Source organism: Pararge aegeria, chromosome Z (assembly GCF_905163445.1).
Source record: "Pararge aegeria chromosome Z, ilParAegt1.1, whole genome shotgun sequence".
Lineage (NCBI taxonomy): Eukaryota > Metazoa > Arthropoda > Insecta > Lepidoptera > Nymphalidae > Pararge > Pararge aegeria.
Window position 1 is genome coordinate 16,262,574 of NC_053208.1, and position 18,686 is coordinate 16,281,259.

The window sequence follows — 18,686 nt, forward strand, 5'->3', positions numbered from 1 at the left end:
TGTCTGGCATGATTTGAAAAGAAGACTATTTAAAGCATGGGTTTAGCTGTCTTTGTCATAAATGCCTCGTTACGATTGCGATTAAGACTTTGCATTACCCCCATGTTCAACAATCTACCATTATCTAGGTCAAACAGAAAAATAATATATTGCTACATTATAGATATCATATCTATTATTGCCAGATTTGGTGTTTTGGGTTTAAATAGTTATTGCGTATTGATTGAAATCTTGCTTAGGTATTTATGGATACCAAGTAAATATTAGAAAAAAGTTTAATGAGGGAGACTAGGTGCCTACTCTAGATAGGCCTCAAAAAAAGATATTTCACCGGTTTTCGGTTTCGGTTTACCGACAATATAACATACCAAATTAATTAATTTATTTATTTATTTAGTATCTATGACCCATCACGACACACTACACTATAACATAAATAGAATAATTAAAAACTAAACTAAATAAAAACAATAAAAAACTAACATTAAATATGTAGAATACTACGTATGTAAAGAGAGTGATTAGTACGTATCTCATATATATACGTATATTAGTATTTTCCAAACCACTTAAAAAATAGTATTTTGTTGTTACGCAACACATAAACATAACTAACATTTAACTTATCTTAACAACAAAAACAACTAACATTTAAGATCTTTATCATACCTATTATAATATTCAAAATTAGTCGTACAAAACTTGTACCTACCTACCTACAAGTGGTGTGGCCTTCGTATAAGCACAAATGCACTGCCTACCCTTAAAATTTCATACAACTTTTATAGAAGGAGAATTTTTCAATTTTATGAGATTTCCGGCTTTACCGATCCGGCGGATTTCGGCCTACCCTCGTAAAAACCCCCTATGCACGCCACTGCTGCCTATGCCAAACAATATCGAAATCAAAACTTTTGTGGACATTCTCTATCTGATACCACCATAGAAATCAAGCCGGTAATTATACATAGATGTCGTTAAAAAATTCACTTCGATGTGAAAACATTATAGTAGATAAAATACTTTGGTGCTATATAAAATTTCGACCGCGCGACATCTCATAAGAAGGAAAACGACCGATTACGTAGGTTGTTATAAATCAATAACAGCAAAAGAGCGCTGACTTTTAACTTTTGATGATAATGATTTGCCAGTTGTTTTTTCTGTATTTATTTAGTTTTTTGTGATTATTAACAATAAAGAAGACTAATAATACCAAAGCGGTGATAGCTCAGTGGGTAACACTTGGACTTTACTTTCGGGGTGCTTAGTTCGAATTTCAGCACGCACCTAACTTTTCTTAGTGTGGTTTTACAGTGACGCTTACTGTCCGCGCGGGTGGTAAGCGCGCGGATGACCCGCTCGAAACTATAAAACTAGTTTAAAGCTAGTCGCGCGGTTAGCCGCCTCGTACAGTCGTGATCGGTTTGCCGGCTCATACAGTCGTGATGAGACTTCTCGTATTTATTATACTATATTACTTATGGAAAAAAAGGCAACGACGACGACGTATACAAGTACATCCTTACAATGCCACTAGATTGCTGAGAGGCGCGTTCTCTACATCGTTTGCGGATTTAAGAGAACATAGTGACAAGTTCTTTAAACATTTTCGTCTGTCTATAACAACATTTAATGAATTACTCTGCAAGATAGAACATAATTTAAAAAGATCAAGTTTACGTCGAGCACCTATAGAACCAGTTGAAAAGTTGGCGATTACCTTAAGGTAAGTGGCATGAAAAATACTATTTAATTTTTAGTAATTACTTTATTTAGAAAATTTAAACAATCAAAAAAACAAAACTCGTTGAAATGTAATTAATAGAAATTGTCGTTTTCTGATGCAATATTTGGAAAGTGCTGTATTTCTTCACAGCTTTGCTGAACAGAATTATTGACTGTTGAATGAGGATCATATTGATTTGCTGTTTGATAGCCTTGCTGAGTGGTGGTACTAGACATTGATTCGTTGACTGGTAGCGTTTGGTTTGAAAAATATGATGAATTGGTTGCACACATTACAGAAGAATTAGAATCATTTTCTGGTGACATGACGGTGTAATATTGACTTGCTGATTGATAACCTCGTTGCGTAGTAGTATCATTAGAATGATTGGTTGTTGATGTTGTAGTAGAATTTGAGTTATGTTCTGGTGACAAGATGTTGGACGTCGACGTAGTGCCACTTGAAGTTGGCGCGGAGAGATCCATGGCGATTTGCAATACTTTGGAACGAAATAATAGTTTTTTATAACTGTTAAAAGATTTTAGTATTGGACCTAGAGAATTAAAAAATGACAAATCGTCAGAGCTTATGTCTGGCATATTTTTGTCTAACAAATCTACCAACTTTTTCTCAAACGCGGAGTTCTCTTGTACCCGTTCATGTTTCCTCTTCCGAGTCCATGTTGGTTTATCTTGGTCAGCCACCGGAGTAGAACTGTTTTGAGAAGAGCCAGAAATTTCGTCGTTATTTACTACGTGAGCTATTGTTTCAGATGAACTTGATTGTTCATTAATGTTGTACATAGATTCTGAAACTTCGTTTTCAGTGATACGATCAAGAAAGTTTAATTCTTTGAAATAAATGTATTTTGTAACGGTTTTTGCCCCGCTACCAGATGGTGCTTTTTTCATATTAGCTTTGGTTTTGAAATATCCATCTCTTGCAGATTTCCATCTTTGACGTAAAAGCTTATCTGAAACAAAAAAAAATTGGCAAAAATAATATTTTGTGTATCACGCCTTCTCACTTGTACTTTTTATGAATCCTTTCCTACTTGGAACTTTCTACTAGTTCTAATAATTATATATATTTTTTTCAGATTCTTAGCTACTGGGAACACTTACTCCGATCTACATGTCACATACAGAATGGGCGTTACTACTATAAGCAAAATCGTCAAGGAAGTTTGCTGTGAGATATGGGAAAAACTACGCGAAGAATGCATTCCTCAACCGACAACGCAAATGTGGCAACGTATTAGTGCAGAGTTTGAGATGTATGCAAACTTTCCTAACTGTTGTGGGGCAATAGATGGTAAACATATACGCATAGTTAATCCCGCAGGTGGAGGGTCAATGTTTTACAATTACAAACATTTTTATTCTATTGTCCTTCTGGCAATGTGCGATGCCAACTATTGCTTTACTTATGTCAACATTGGTTCTTGTGGGAAAAACTCTGATTCCACCATATTCCAAAACAGTGTACTATTTCAACAGTTAGAAAGAAATAATTTAAGGTTACCGGCTCCAAAGTACCTGCAAGGATCTAATATTGTGGCACCTCATATAATAATTGGTGATGGTGCATTTGGCATATCGAACTATGTGATGAAACCTTATCTTCGAAATGATATGAGCCACAAACAGAAGATATTCAATTACCGTCTAAGCCGTGCCAGAAGGTACATAGAATGTACATTTGGAATATTATCAAACAAGTTTAGAGTGTTTCACACTCCAATGAACGTGAGCTTCTCCAACGCAAAAACTATAGTTAAAGCTTGTTGCGTATTACACAATTTTATCAGAGTGCGAGACGGCTACAATGGAAATGACTTATTAAGCATTAGTGGTTTGATTGACATGAATCTTCAGCCAGTTTCTAGAACAGGAAACACACTACGCGAAGTGTTTGCCGATTACTTTATATCGCCTGCTGGCAGTGTTTCGTGGCAAGACAGACAAATATTCTAGAGGTACCTACCTAGTACCTATTTGAAAGAACTTATTAGTGGAATTGAATTCATTGTCGTCCTTTCAAGTATAGACTATAGTGATGATTCATAGTCATTTATGACTAATCTAATGTGTTTTTTCTGCAAGTAAACCGTTGAAGAGTGTTCAAATCATCAAAAATCCACAATCTTATTTTTAAATCCATAAAGATAGTGCTCCAACAAGTAAAATTGATCAATTTACCTTATCTTACCCTACATATCGATTGAAATCTTACCCTACATATGTTTAACGACGACTTTTATACCAACATAATATAAATTTTATATTATAAATGTAATTGATAAAAATACAAATTTTATAAACATACCTTTGTCTTTCTTTATGTAATTTTCTCCAAAGATTGCTTCTCCAACTTCTTCCCAAGCCTTATTTTTTGCGTCTTTGTTTTTGTATAATTCGTTCGATGGATCCCACAGCAACGGTCGAAAGCGAACTTCTTCAATCAATCGACCCGTATCGATATAATTCGCATTCATTTTGGCGACGACGGTACGCATGCGCGCGTCCGACCGGCGAGACTGTGCAACGCACACTGAACACAATGACTCCTCGCCCGCACGCGGTTGAAAAGCGCGGCTGAATTGCCGTCAACGCGGGCCATCCGCGTGACTATGTAATGATCCATGAGACGCAAAGCTCGTGGCCCGCGACGCTTACCAACTGCGCTGGCGAAAGCGTCACTGTAAAACCACACTTAGTTACCTATGTGCGTTTTAATTGCTAAAATATCACCAGAAAACCGTAATACGAGTATCTGTCTCGGGTAAAATGCTGTATTTTTATTATTTCTAATTAATAAAAATAGTTTTTTGTTTTTTTTGTTTAATTTTTAAGGATATTTTTTGTATACTTTCTCTAATTATTTAATTTATAGTTTTTACCTTTTACCCGATAAGTGGATAAAATGTTTACATCAAGACTTGCCATCATTACGATAATAATTATGTATACTTACTGTTTATCACACTCAATAATAATTCATCAATAAATATAATCGGACTCATTTACTATTATTAATTCCCCTCTACGAAGGTATATTTATATCGTCGCTCTTTTGTAGTGAAACCTACTATACAGCGACTTATCAAGCCGTTTTTCATTGTCTCGACCGAGTACTTAGGTATGTCAAGGCAAACTGTTGGACGAAATGAGACTCAGTGAAGGTAATGATTGCATTTGACAGGTATTATATACCTACCTACGTTTTATTTACTATTCAGGGCAACATGCCATGCAAAGTTGCAAGTATAGGCTATTTCGTTAATAGGTTTATATCCTTGGCTTTAAATTGACCATGTTTACCTACATTTAATGCGAGATTAGTAGTTAGGTACCTAGTACGCTCGCGATCGTTTTCGATTATCGACACTGTAACGTAAAAACAAAATTGTACTTATGAAATTATACTAATTATGCCCGTTTTCTTATAACCTAGGGACCGCCTTAATCGGATGCCTAGTGATTTAGGCGATTCACAGAGAAAAAAAAAAACGTTTCACGAAATCTTATGTGATGACTAACGATGTTAGGCGCCATCTAAAAATACAACACCAATTCGGCGGAAAGTTTAGAGGACTCGTAAACTGACACTTTCTTTTAATAACCTAAAATCCATCGGAAAAGTTATAAATATGATAATACAAACAAAAAAATACCTCCACCTTGTGACAAGAACCATAGACAAGTCAGGTTATAAGAGTTGAGTAGTGAAAATCGTGAAGAAGATAAAGTCACAAATTCTGGGTTTAATATACTGTATTAAACCCAGAATTTGTGACTTTATGCCCGTTTTCACTAATGACGAATACGCCAATGCCTAAGTAAGTAACGTCTAATCAAAGAAGATACCTAGGCATACATTAATGTACTTTTCACCGATAGATACAATAAATGAACAAAAGTGACGTTTGACAGTAGTGATTGCAAGATTTACGCTTGTCGCATTGCTGTCGCGAGATACGTATCACCCTGCGGACCCGACGGTATACGGTAGCCCGGTGATGCTTGCTACACTTACGCGAGTGCACTTGCCGTTGAAATCGTGTCGGTGTATAGGGACCTTTACATATTGTAGGTACCATTCATGATACAGTATCCATAAAGAAGATAAATAACTACCAATTCAAGTAGGTATATACCTATCTATTTACGAACATGATTCTCCATTCTTGAGATAATTGTTATACCTACAGCTACATTTTTCATTGCTTAAAAGTTATAGCCTAAGTAATCTAACCTGCACGTACGATGTATTTAAAGGCTCTATTCATATGCCATACTGTACACGTACTGTGTGTATAGCGGTGATAAACTAGTACTAGTTATAGTCAAGTAGGCTCTATTCGTATCCCATCATCATCGTCATCAACATCATCGAAAAAAATAACACGAAGAAAGAAGGTCAAAAAGCTCTCATAAAATTTTCAAGCACAAATAAATTTAATTGGCCCAGTTTTGGATGAGAAAACAGGGAATAGGTACGAAACGTCGATATTTTCAAATTTTTAAAGGTAAAATCGGTGTGAACGGTTATAGTCAACGCGTAAATACAGGCTTAACACGACGACGGCCGGCAATAGATTTTCAAAATACTTACCAATTTGTCTTAGCATCGTCTAAACAAGGATGGGTCGAGGGGTCATAATGCAACCAATCAACAGGAAGGATAGCTAATAATAATTATCGAGGCCTTATATTAACTAAATAAGCACTTTGCGGAAGTCTTTGACATATCTTCAACTTATAGCAGATTGCTATAAAATTTAGCAGGTAGCATTCAAAAAGCGATATAACTTTCAGTTTATACAGAAACCGAGCGATATTATGAGATCCTGTTTTGCCAAATAAAATACAGTAAAAGCCAGAGCCCGGACGCCTACAATTTTTCCACATAAATCACGCGACTTTAAAAAAAAAGTAAAACCTGTCGAACGCTTAGCACTCCTACTCGATAGATACCTATCTATAATCACGAAAACTATACAAATAGGCAGATATGTATTTTCTTTTCTTATGTTAACCCTCTTCAGATAAAACTAACAAACCGACACTATCTTTGAAGGGCTGCCATTGTACTTATGGCCTCGGATTGGAGGTATTTAGTTCAATTACAGAAACAGGGTTGTTGTTGAGAGAACACTTGCAATTAATAACAATCGATAGGTTATCATTGTACTAATATTATATTATGGGTACCTATCATACCTACCTACATGATTATGTGAAGGCAACGACCTATACCGCCGGTCCCAAAATAAAATTCTGCTGAAGCATAGAAATTCGACCCACGCCTTAGAATCTACCCAGTGCTACCTACCTATAAAACCTATCCATAAATCTATGTACCAACATAAACAGTTTTTTGTATACTAATATTGTAAAGAGTGATTTGTTTGTTAGTAAACGACAAACTCTGAAATTATTGAACCTATTTTACCAAGTATTTTATCCGGAAGTAACAAAGGCTAAATATTATTTAAATTGAATTGGATGAAAATAGAAAGATACCCTATTGAATTCATATAGTATCTTTTCGACCATAATCCTTTTTTTGACTGACAACATTGAGTGCTTGACACATGATAGAAACACTTCATGACTTTTGATTGTTGTTATCAAAAAAGTGATAAAGTTACAAGACTTTTGTTACGAAACGGATACAAGAGTTAGATTAAGATAAGCTCTTCTTATCACAAAATCTGAAAGCAATAAACTGACTGTCTTATAACTGTTATCTAACATATAGATATTGTCCAAACGTTAAACTTAAGTCTTTTATGACTTTTTGTTATGGTGTTCTTTATCATCATTATTTATCCCACTGCTGGGCGCTGGTCTTTATTGGGAGAGAGGATAACAACCATCAACCCGCTGGGCTGCTCAAAGGTTAACAAACTCCAACTCATTACCATTCTACGGGTACTCAAAAGTGATCACTGCACTGCAGCTGGGAAATGGCCTTCACCTCCGTCTAAGAAATTGTCTAGCTCAATGTATATAATACTTTCTCAGTGCCGTGTTGTGTAGTGACGGCAGGTCAGTATACAGTTGTCACCATCCCCCTCTTCCTGGGAGTGTACATAGTACGAGGCCACTAAGGTAATAAAACAGAGAGCGGGCAACAGAGTCTTCTGTGTTATTACCATTATCTTGCGTGGTGATGATGGGAAAGCCCTTCCGTTGGGTGAGGTCCAGCAGTGGACTGTTGCTATTAATGAAATCTGCATCGTCTTGCATCAATATCCTCAAAATCTTCTCATCAATCATTGTACAACATTATGGTGATGACTCTGATTTGACGTCCTTCACATTTGACGCTTGTGGTCCTTAATATTTTTGCATAGCAGGTATACTCTACACTGTACTACATATATATCGTGCAGATTCATGGCGCGGATACGAAAAAAAAAACAGTTTATTTCTTAAAGACTACCTGTTTTTCCGCAATAACATAAAAAACGAACTTGATTCTGCCGTCTCGTAATATACCGTTACAGTTGTGTATATGCCCTGACTGCTCGTAAAATATTTTTGGTAATACCTTAATATTTTACGAGCCGTCGGGTCATATTCACAATTAGGTAAGCATTTTTATTTTTTATAACACTTTTTATTAATACGATTGGCACACGGCACACGCTAAGTAGTGTATTTAATGGGCAATGGGATAACTCTAGAATGCGTATGCATGATATACAGAATCGATGGAACAAATTTACCTACATAGGTGTCATCATCATATCAATCGATTGACGTCCACGGCTGGATCCATGTATTTAAAAGTCCAAGGTTTTGGGCCGCTAGTTTCAATCGGTTTCCACCTGCTCGTTTAACTCGTCGACCTCGTTCTAGTTTCGTTTTTTGGGGTCGCCATTCCAGCACCTTGGGACCCCAATGCCCATCAGTTATGACAGCTAGTGCTCCACCCATTGCACCTGCAGCTTCGCGATTCGTTTAGTAACTCTAGTTCTTCTACGGACTTCCTCATTTCTGATTTGATTTGAAGTAGATATACTCCAAGCACAGCTCTCTCTATCGCTCGCTGTGTGATTATCTTTATCCAACGTAAATTCTTGGTCGATGTTTAAACATTAAAATCTGCGTCTTTTTAACACTACTAAGATACCGGTACACTACACTACATAACACGGTACGCACGTAAGTGAATCGGTGCGGCATTTACGGGGTCGTAATATTTTATTTTAAATTATTATACTAAGTATAGATAAGTACTTTACATCTCATAATCAGTTACTTACGCATACTTACATGGAAGTTATTTATTTAAATAAAATATATTATTTTATGAATACCCATAGAATTACGCGAGGAATAATAATTAACGACATTTAAAATAAAGCACTGAGAAACTATTTTAACGAAATACTCTTTCTTTCACTTGCTTAGCCACCACGGAGAATTTGACTTCTACAGGGAAGAATGTTATGAACTTTAAGGTTTAATCCAAAATCAGCACCATATAGCTTAGGGCATTATACAGAGCCACACATGCCTTAACAGCACACGTATACAGAATAAAAATCTGGCCCTCCTAATCTTAATCATCATCATATCAACCCATTACCGGCCCACTACATGGCACGGGTCTCCTCCCACAATGAGAAGGGGTTAAGGCCGTAGTCCACCACGCAGGCCCAGTGCAGATTGGTGGACTCCACATATCTTTGAGAACATTATGTAGAACTCACTGGCATCCAGGTTTCACCACGATATTTTCCTTCACCGTCGAAGCAAGTGATATTTTTTAATTATTTAAAACGCACAGAACATGAAAAGTAAGGCGGTTTGTGCTGGCATTCGAACTCGGCCCCCCGAAAGTCAAGGCGAAGTTATATCCACTGGCTATGACCGACTCAATCTTAATTAGGTAGGTATAAAGAATGCCTTCGCCCAAGCTTGGGACGCAGCCAACTTTTTATCCTGTTAATTACAAAAAGTATTTACAAAAACTGGAATAACAAGGTATAATCAGGTTAATTAATGTTTCACGAAGGTTCGAAACAGTAAATAAAAAATGTACTGCACTAAATATTTCAGGAAAAATACAATAAAAAATCGCCTTCTCAATAACTCAACCAGGAAACCAGATCTATTAAAAATGACTTTTTGTATTGTATGTACACCATCAAATTATTCGCAACTATTTTATAGTACAAAACGCAAAGCACAATTTGAATCAGATAATTCCTTCATTTAAAAAACCCTACCCTCAAGAGTAAGTGTAAAAGTACTGAGACTTTTATCACAAATAGTAGATTTTAAAAATAAATTGTCGAATTAGCAATGCTATAATTTTATATACGATTGGTTGCCATTTTTAAATTCAAGATAAAATAGTAAACAAACACAAACATTAGAAAGTTCATAAATATACCTACCTGCTAACCTAGAATTGGATAGCAAATCGCAACTTTAATACTTTAATTCTGGCTGCAATTTAATATGATTTGATACTGACCCCAGGTTCCTTAGCAGCCATCGTGTAAGTTTATTTCGGTTTATTTAACTTCCACTTTTATTATTTTACTGTTTTTTTTTAATATGCGCGAAACATAATAATATTGACGTACTCGTAAATACGTTGCGCTTACATCGAGGCGAGCGCACAAATAGCGACCACGGACACAACTAAGTACTGACAGGTTACCTTTATAATTATTATCGCGATTGTCAATCGTGCTCTCTTGGTCTCAGTTGGAATCGGCTATTAACAAGCACCTCGATTTTTGTTTTACGATCCGAGTCAAGAACGAGTAACGCTAATACATAAATATCCGTTTTAAACGACTACAAATATTAATTTAAATCAAACTTATTTTTAACGTTATCGTGTATATAATCATGTCTTGCTTGGCACCCCCTTTCTAAATGTAGAGAATTTTGAACTGGGTGCTGCACGCTTTTTCAATTGTTGCTTGTTATTGCGAAAATGTAAGCAGGCTGAAACGATTACTAACATTAGGTACTCTCTTCTTTTTTCGTCCGTCCTGCTGCTATTTACTTTGCTATTTACTTCTTTAAATCTAAATTATTTTTAAGTTACAAAAAAGGAGGAGATTTTGTATGTTTGTAAGCTCAGAACTCGTCATTTATAAACCGTGTATACTTCCCATGTGGTCCCATTTTTACCGGGTCAGGATCAGTTGGATGATTCTACAAAACCCCTTGTCTTGGAGAAATTGAGGGAACTCATCCGATATTTTAGAGACACCTATAGCGATTTAAGTAGTGAACCTAATGATGAAGCCACTGATGGCCACCGGAACTACACAATAATAAGTATTAAACTGGTTGCGCTTCGACTATGGTATACAGTAGGTAAGCAATTTATGCTCGACACAATAAAGGAGCTGATGGGAGAACTCCTCAAGAATTAACGCTCGACTTCGGGAAAAAAAATATTTTGTAGAAGGTTATGATCAGTTGACATTTGGCTATTATAACTTTGATGTCTTCACATCTTTCCACTAAAAAGAGAGAAATATTTTTTTTGACAAAAAGACCCGACGTTATTATACAACTAAAAAGCAAGAAATATTTTCTACAGCATTTTTAAGTCGGTGCCAAATAAAATGTAGAAAATAACTGGTATTTTCCTTGCTACTATATAAAAAGGAATACGATGTATATGATCTATAAAACATAGTAACTTTCTACATTTTACCTGGCACCGACGTAAAAATGTTGTAGAAAATATTTATTTATTGCTTTTTAGTTCAAAGTCAAAGTCTTTGTCCAATTTTTTTTTATATATATTATTTTATATTAACCAAGTAGCTGATGAATAAAAGCACGTCGCTTTAAATCGGATTTTATTGGAATCCTATGCTTATAATAATGATGCTAATGGTTATTATAATCAGCCTGTCAACGTTCCACTTCTGAGCCCCAGCCTCCTCTCTCATAGGACTTCCTAGGAGACAAGTCTTTAGAGCATGACCGCACGACGCTGCTTCAATACTGGTTGGTGAGCTTTAACAGCACCGGTTCCGAGGTCCGAGAGCAAGACGGTGAACAACACACATTTCTTATTCCGGGCTTTTACTATTAAAAAGGGTAACGCTAACCGCAGTGGGTAAGAGCTCGACTTCATATTCGGGGGGGCCGAGTTTGAATCCCAGCACGCATCTCTAACTTTACTAAGTTATGTGCGTTTTAAGTAATTAAAAAGTATCACTTGCTTCGACGGTGAAGGAAAACATCGCGAGGGAACCTGCATGCCTGAGAGTTCTACATAATGATCTCAAAGGTATGTGGAGTCCACCAATCCGCAATGGGCCAACATGCTAGACTAAGGCCTTAACTTCTTCTCATTGTGGGAGGAGGCCCGTGCCCTGTAGTGGACCGGTAATGGTTCGATATGGTGATGATGATGACTATTAAAAAAATAAACTTATTAGGGTTCATTTTCTAACCCAATTCCTAACAAGTTCTTGGACCGACCCGGGAATCGAAACTAGAGTCCCATGATCCATAGTTGAACATGCATACCACAAGACCACCGAGATAAGTAAGAGTTATAACTGCTTCGTTGTAATAATGAAAGTCATTTTCCAACAGTTAGTGTCATACTACAAAGGTAACAACGAGTTTCAGATAAAAGTTACTTTCTTGAATTAAACATGCAGTGAGCTGTTCAATCAGAACTCAAGCATAACAATATAAGTGAGGGGATATCCGGATTCACATCCGCAACTGTCTTGCGTAATTTAAAATTATGATGAACTGACATTGTTTTGAATATCACTGCAATAAAATAAAATTCATGTGTCTATATGGAGTTTCTTTTTATCACATTACAAGTTAGCGTATGCATTACTATTCTAAGTTTCCTCACCAGCAAGGTGATCCGTATATTTAGCCCCACTAACCTAATTACTCTAAATATAGTTTGATATTTTATGACCATGAAATAATATTTAGAATAATCTATTTGGAGTATAATTTTATTCTGTCTTCTTAAGGTGGTAATAGGTAATAGCCACGGCCGAAGCCGGCCAGTACGGCTAGCATTTACCAACCCTGACATCTATTGATGGACGTTGGGGTATGAAGGTGTTGCAATGGTGACACCGCATCGGTAACCGAATATCTGTATACAACTGCTTTGTGAGAAGCGTAATCGAATATGCATCAGTTATATGGTCTTCGACCGACCGTACCGAGCGAATCCAACGACGCGATGCTGCCTCAGAACTTTGGCGTGGCGTATTAGAAAATATCCTAGTAGGTACGTAAGCTCGTCACATGTCATGGCTGCATTTATACACGCACTAGCTGTTACCCGCGATTTCGTCTGCGTTTGATTTTGTTTTTGATGTGGCATTAAATTTAGTTGTAGATCTAAAAAAAATTAAAGTATTCAGTATTGCTAAGCCTTAAATGAGGGGTTTGATGCTGTCCGCTGAGGAGTTCTGTCCTCTATCTCCAACCACAGTTTGGGCAAAATTAAACACATATTCTAATCTCTATAGTACAAAAATAATTATTGAAATCGGTTATAATTTGTCGGAGTTATGGTGAAAAATTGTCAAACACTCATCCCACAAAGGAACCGAGCTTAATGTCGGGATAAAAAATATCCTATATTACTTCTAACACTTCCAAGAATATGTGTACAAAGTTTCATGAGGATCGGTTAAGTAGTTTTTGTGTGTAAGTGTAACAAACAAACTTACATTGACGTTTATAATATTAGTAGCATGTGGTGAGTGTTTTACTTATTGGTTTACAGTTTTATGTGTTAAATATGTTAAAAAAAAAATCTCACCCAGCACTGATTGACGCACGTTTGGAAATAGCATCCAAATAATTTATGTGTAATATAAAAAGGCTCAAAGTCACATAGCCGGCGATGGGAAGAGCTATGTTAGAAGTTTCTGAACTAATCAGATATGAGGAAATCCTCATAATAGAAAGAACTAGAGGTACAAACATAGCTCAACGTGTCGCGAAGCTGAAGTGGCAAAAGGCAGGGCACATAGCTCGGAGAACCGATGGACGTTGGGGCCTCAGGGCGGAACTACGCGGTAGTTTATTTCAGCTCGGCAAGAAATTTGGAGACTACGTGGTAGAAAAATATCATACAACAGTCAGCCTTTGCTATGACCATAGGCCTACGTATGTCCGGATTTTGGTACTCATCGTAAAATTTTTCGCTAATTAAAATCATTACAAAGCAGTAAGAATAAGATTAAAGTACTGCAATGCAATTCTGCAATACGCTGCAATCTATAACAGCTTATATAATAAGTACGTACCTACATATTGCTATATTGCGATAGTCTTCCTTATCTACGTATGTCCATTTTCCTTAATGCGTATTTAATGCTCTATGGAAGATTTCCAATCGATTTTGTCTAATAAATCTTTGGAATATTTTCATTTTAGGAGCCTAACAATAAAGTAGATATCTCTATCTAACTCATAATTATTTAAAACTCATATTTATCTTTTTTAAATCCATCTAACATTTGGAATAACAATATAAAATATGTAGACAAATAGCAATAACTCACCTTTATCTCTTTCCTCCTCGTCAGAAGATTCCAGTTTTGCATATCCTCACACTCCATTTCAGTAGTATTTGAACTCTTTTATAGAAGTACTCGCTAATGCATTTTTAATGAAGGCTTAGGAACCTTATCTAACAACAGGCTCGTGTACACATCCCTACGTCAGCAATCACAGTACATCTACCTGCCTACGTATTTCAGATTCGCAATAAAGTATTACGTAATTTTCACATAGATTAACAATTATTAATTTAATTGCTGTAACTTTGCAAACATGTTTCATGCTTTATTTTTCTCCTTTCCTTCCTCCTCTCGTAATTCAAATAACTTATTGGGTATTAGGTACTAGTTTGATTATTCTTTGGAGGGGAAAATAAAATATTAAATGTATGTTTTTTTTATTATTGATTGTTACATTTAAACGTTGCATTTGAGTCGGCAAAAACAAAAATATCGATAAAGGTTTAAACTTCTGCAGGATAATATTTCTTGCCTACATCAATCTTGTTCAAAAAGACAAATAATTTCATCATGGCTCATTCATTGGTAGAAAATAGACTAGCAAACCAAGGTTTTTGGTTTGCGAAAAACATTCAGGGCAGATATATTTTTTTATTACTTAGCTCTGGACGTTGAATAGATCGCATTCGCAGGTTAATAATAAAATAAAATTATTATCAGAAGCATGTAAGGCGAGAGGTGCTTAGCTAAGTTGTTATAATTCCTATGAAACCAATTCTTTTCGTTTAAGATTTCTTAACATAGTTAAGCTTTGCGGTAAAGGAACACATCATTTTAAAGCTAAATTCCGCCATTTCGAACTGCTTATGAACCTCACTCATATCCTTGATGGAACATGTAATTTATTTATTGTTTAGTCGACGATTAATATTAATTTTTATTAACAATCCCTACAATTTTGAGCTGGTCCAAACCTGTAAGTTCCACATTTAAAAACTCTGTTAAATATCGGTAAGTCTGTAATACGAAGATGTAAAAATTAGAGGACATTTTGTGACAGTAAATTAATTCTATTGTTGATCCTAAGACGTTTCCAAAACTTCTCGCCCAAACTGTTCCAAGTAAATCGACTAGAGGTCTTTTCTTCTTCGTAATTAAGAGTTTTCTAAGAGACTTTGCATAGTTTATGAGCTGTTTATTTACAGTAGTAACAACAATCCCGCCGTGGTGCAGCTGGTATAAGTTTCGTTGGATACGTCTGAGTGTGCACAGTTTTCTTTGTAAAAGGATTGATAGGTTCCGGTGCTGCCTGATGTTTTACTTCCATATTAATTCTTGCAAACTTATCACCTTTTTCTTCTTCTTTTCGGATTAGAATGTAATAAGGTCGAAATTCGTTTGAATACATTTTTTTAAAGATTTTTCTTTTCTTATATAATTTTAATTTTTTCTGAAATGTACACAGTAACCAACTGTCAATGTCAATATCAATATCGATGCTTTGCATTTTACTTTCAAATAGGTTTTACCCTCAGATAAAGGAAGGTTTTTCCACTTTCATCTAAGATTTTTAAAGTTACAAATCATTCCTTTATGTATACTCGATAGATCTAAGTAAAATTGACGTGTCTGTCTGTAATATATAGAAACTGCCTAACAAAGGCTCCTTTTTATTCGAATATTCACTTCTACGCGTAAAATGGGGGTTGAAATGCTCCCAAACAAACATTTACATATCTACTCAAATTTTAATGTCACGTGCCACTGCCAGCATCGCGTTAAAAGTCAGACTACCCCCAACAGATGCGGAAAATTGATCAAAATGGGCGCGCTAGTGGACAGGACAATCGCAAAATAAACATATTGTTATATGGACATGCCTCAATACTCTCAAGATAAAAAGGTACGAGTTTTTTTTAAGTTCTATAAGGTTTGTAAGTAAAAACTTAGTTTTTAAGGCTCAGGGTAACGTCGTTGAGTTAAATTAGTCTTTGTTTATTATTATGGCACATGAATTCTGGATTAAAATACTGATCTATTCGTAAGGCGATAATAATGAGTCTAGTCTTTTCAAAGTCCATAAAGGATCGAGTCCCTTCCATTACTAGTGAATAGTAAAAAAAATCAAGACGTATCAAATCTGCGAACAATGAATACTTATAGCATGCCTGTCTCAAAAGAGTAAAGCACACAGCAGCCCCCAATGTTTTTTATCTATTTATCTAATTGGTTTTAAGCTTTGGTTGGATGAAAACTTTTGACGTGACAACGTCTTATAATTCGATGGAGCCGGCTGCACGCACGAAAAAACATGACGTATGCGGCGTTACCTCGCTCTGAGGCGTTCCATACTATCTATGATTGAGATTTTTGGTACCCTTTTACTTATTATTGTGCAATCAGCTCACCCATAACTCACTTGTGACTCAATATGTCTTTTTCATGTTTACTTTGTTTCTACTTGATTATTAGTTTTTCAAGCTTAGGTTTAGGCGTGTTTTATTTTGATTATTTTTACTCTTACTGGTCACCATATCTTTTGTAATGTTATTAAGGCACACCATGACATCTCCTTTATCAAAGGAGAAAGAAAATTTTAAACACATGCCTGATACGATAAGGAAAACCATCTATATATTCTTTATAAGGGCACTTCGTGCATGTTATCCACTAAACAATCAACAGTGTAACCAACAGTGTATTTCGTGTCAGGGTTTTTGTCCTACGGGTCGTGCCATTCTCCTTTATATGACATGCCCGTTTATACATGCATGATTTTGAAACCCACAGTCTTGGAATCAGAAAGCAGGGGCAGTGCCCACTGCGCTAATCTGCTGTGAAAAATATAAACTGAAAAAATTCTATGTCACACTACTAAGGTAGTTAGGTAGTTAAAAAAAACAGTTTCAATTATCAATTCTTTTTAATTCTGCAACGGTTGCAAGTACGCGTAAATTGTTTTTCGGACGTAGTATGAAAAATTTCTTTCAAACGATGCAAAAGTGACTGTTGCACATTCTGATCCTTTAATAGAGGGCTCTCTTTCAGCTGTTCCAATATATACATAACTTGTGGAGCTAGTACTTTATTTTCATTCAATTTGGACCATAAATTCTTCTTATCCATAATTTTATTTTGAAAATCCTGTTAGATGGCAAATTAACGAAGCCCTTAGGTATTATTAAGTCAATGACTTAGGTGCGTGGCTATAGTTATTTAAGATTTATAATAATTCTAATCTGATAAGCAAACTAGTAAGGTGATGTACTATTAATCATTCTAAACATAAATTTCCTGTTAGCTACGGGATATTTGAAATATTTTTCCGCAACCTCTTCGCGCTTATTACGCGCATTACATATTGTACACTGAAAAATAATAAAACAAAGTATTTACGGAATGAAATAGAATTTTTCGTTAAACAGAAGGCTAACAATAACAATGTTTTGTTGTTCTAAAATGATAGGTCGGCTTCTCACTTGTACCTACCTATGCATACCGAGGTGCATTTAGTATGACGTAGTTCAGAAAGGAAAAAAGGTAAAGCCTGACCAGGGAAATAAAAACTTCCTTCTAGGGACACCAGGGCAGAGTAAGTGTTTCTACCTAGTTTCTACCCATAGAAAAGAAAAATCCATTTCTTTTCGCAATATGACGAGGGTTTTATTTTCCTGGTCAAGTTTTACATAATTAGAGACTAATACTTTGTAGGTGCCCCTAACAAAAACAAATTAAGCGTTTTATTTAATCTAGATGCTATGGGAACACATAATAGCTCAAAAATGTTTATATTTGTTTATATCATCAAACATAGGATAAGTAAGTAGTACATCATTCAAAATAACTATAAAAGTTCTTTAAATAAAAATCACTTTATTTTTTATATGAAAGGACCCTAAGATAATTGACAAAATTAAACCTTATTTGTTGCCATAGGAATCCTTTAACCCACTTGACCTTTAAAGTGAACACAGCTGATGTTATGGTTGTCACCACGTATTCTTTTTGGGGGGGGGGGGGGGGGGGATAAAATGATTTTCACTATATAAGTACCTATAAACTATTATGGGTGGTGTCCTAATGTCCCGTTTCTAATTTGTTTAATGTATAATCTAGTGATACTACAGTAGATAGCTGTTAAGTATATGACTAAAAAAACTACTTTTATTGTTACTTGGAATTTAACTCTAAATACTTAAAGGCTAAGCGATGCTTAAAAACTTCGATTGTTTTATTAAAAAGATCTCTGAATTGTGATAGTTTTTCCTTTATCCGTCGTGCTGGGAATTTCCAGCAAGGTTCCTACAAACAAAAACGCCATTCATCAACTTTCCTTAATTTAGATGGCTTAAATTAAGGTAATTCGATTACCCAGAGGTATCTAGGTAACTAGGTAAGGTAGCTAAGACAGAAACTTCGATTGTTGTTCAATTGTAACCA

General features: G+C 35.6%; 3 protein-coding genes across 4 annotated transcripts in view; 1 reads left to right on the forward strand and 2 right to left on the reverse strand.

Moving 5' to 3' along the window:
• The window catches only part of LOC120636023 (peptide transporter family 1), a 38,275-nt gene extending 23,848 nt beyond the window's left edge, over positions 1-14,427 (reverse strand). Inside the window, exon 1 of one of the 2 annotated variants that reach the window (XM_039907261.1) lies at positions 14,289-14,427. In XM_039907261.1, coding sequence (XP_039763195.1) covers positions 14,289-14,345 — 57 coding nt within the window. In that variant the 5' untranslated portion in view covers positions 14,346-14,427. Of the gene's footprint in view, positions 1-10,228; positions 10,387-14,288 lie in introns of those variants that run through there. The other variant, XM_039907262.1, reaches the window with a different exon arrangement.
• Positions 1,422-4,056, forward strand: LOC120636025 (protein ALP1-like). The gene is made up of 2 exons (XM_039907265.1): positions 1,422-1,729; positions 2,829-4,056. Exons 1-2 carry the CDS (start codon positions 1,449-1,451, stop codon positions 3,703-3,705), a joined length of 1,158 nt encoding a protein of 385 aa, XP_039763199.1. The 5' UTR covers positions 1,422-1,448; the 3' UTR covers positions 3,706-4,056.
• Positions 1,724-4,277, reverse strand: LOC120636026 (uncharacterized serine-rich protein C215.13-like). The gene is made up of 2 exons (XM_039907266.1): positions 4,058-4,277; positions 1,724-2,702 (listed from the first exon to the last, which is right to left on the reverse strand). The coding sequence occupies exons 1-2, from the start codon at positions 4,245-4,247 to the stop codon at positions 1,822-1,824; spliced, it is 1,071 nt and encodes a 356-aa protein (XP_039763200.1). The 5' UTR covers positions 4,248-4,277; the 3' UTR covers positions 1,724-1,821.
• Positions 14,428-18,686: the final 4,259 nt, after the last annotated feature.

Bases quoted from the DNA above. Each gene is read 5' to 3' on its own strand.
- LOC120636025 (XM_039907265.1), top strand. From the start codon at position 1,449: ATGAGACTTCTCGTATTTATTATACTATATTACTTATGGAAAAAAAGG. The intron at 1,730-2,828 runs GTAAGTGGCATG...TATTTTTTTCAG, and splicing joins AAGTTGGCGATTACCTTAAG to ATTCTTAGCTACTGGGAACA.
- LOC120636026 (XM_039907266.1), bottom strand. From the start codon at position 4,247: ATGCGTACCGTCGTCGCCAAAATGAATGCGAATTATATCGATACGGGT. The intron at 2,703-4,057 runs GTATGTTTATAA...TTTTTGTTTCAG, and splicing joins TTACATAAAGAAAGACAAAG to ATAAGCTTTTACGTCAAAGA.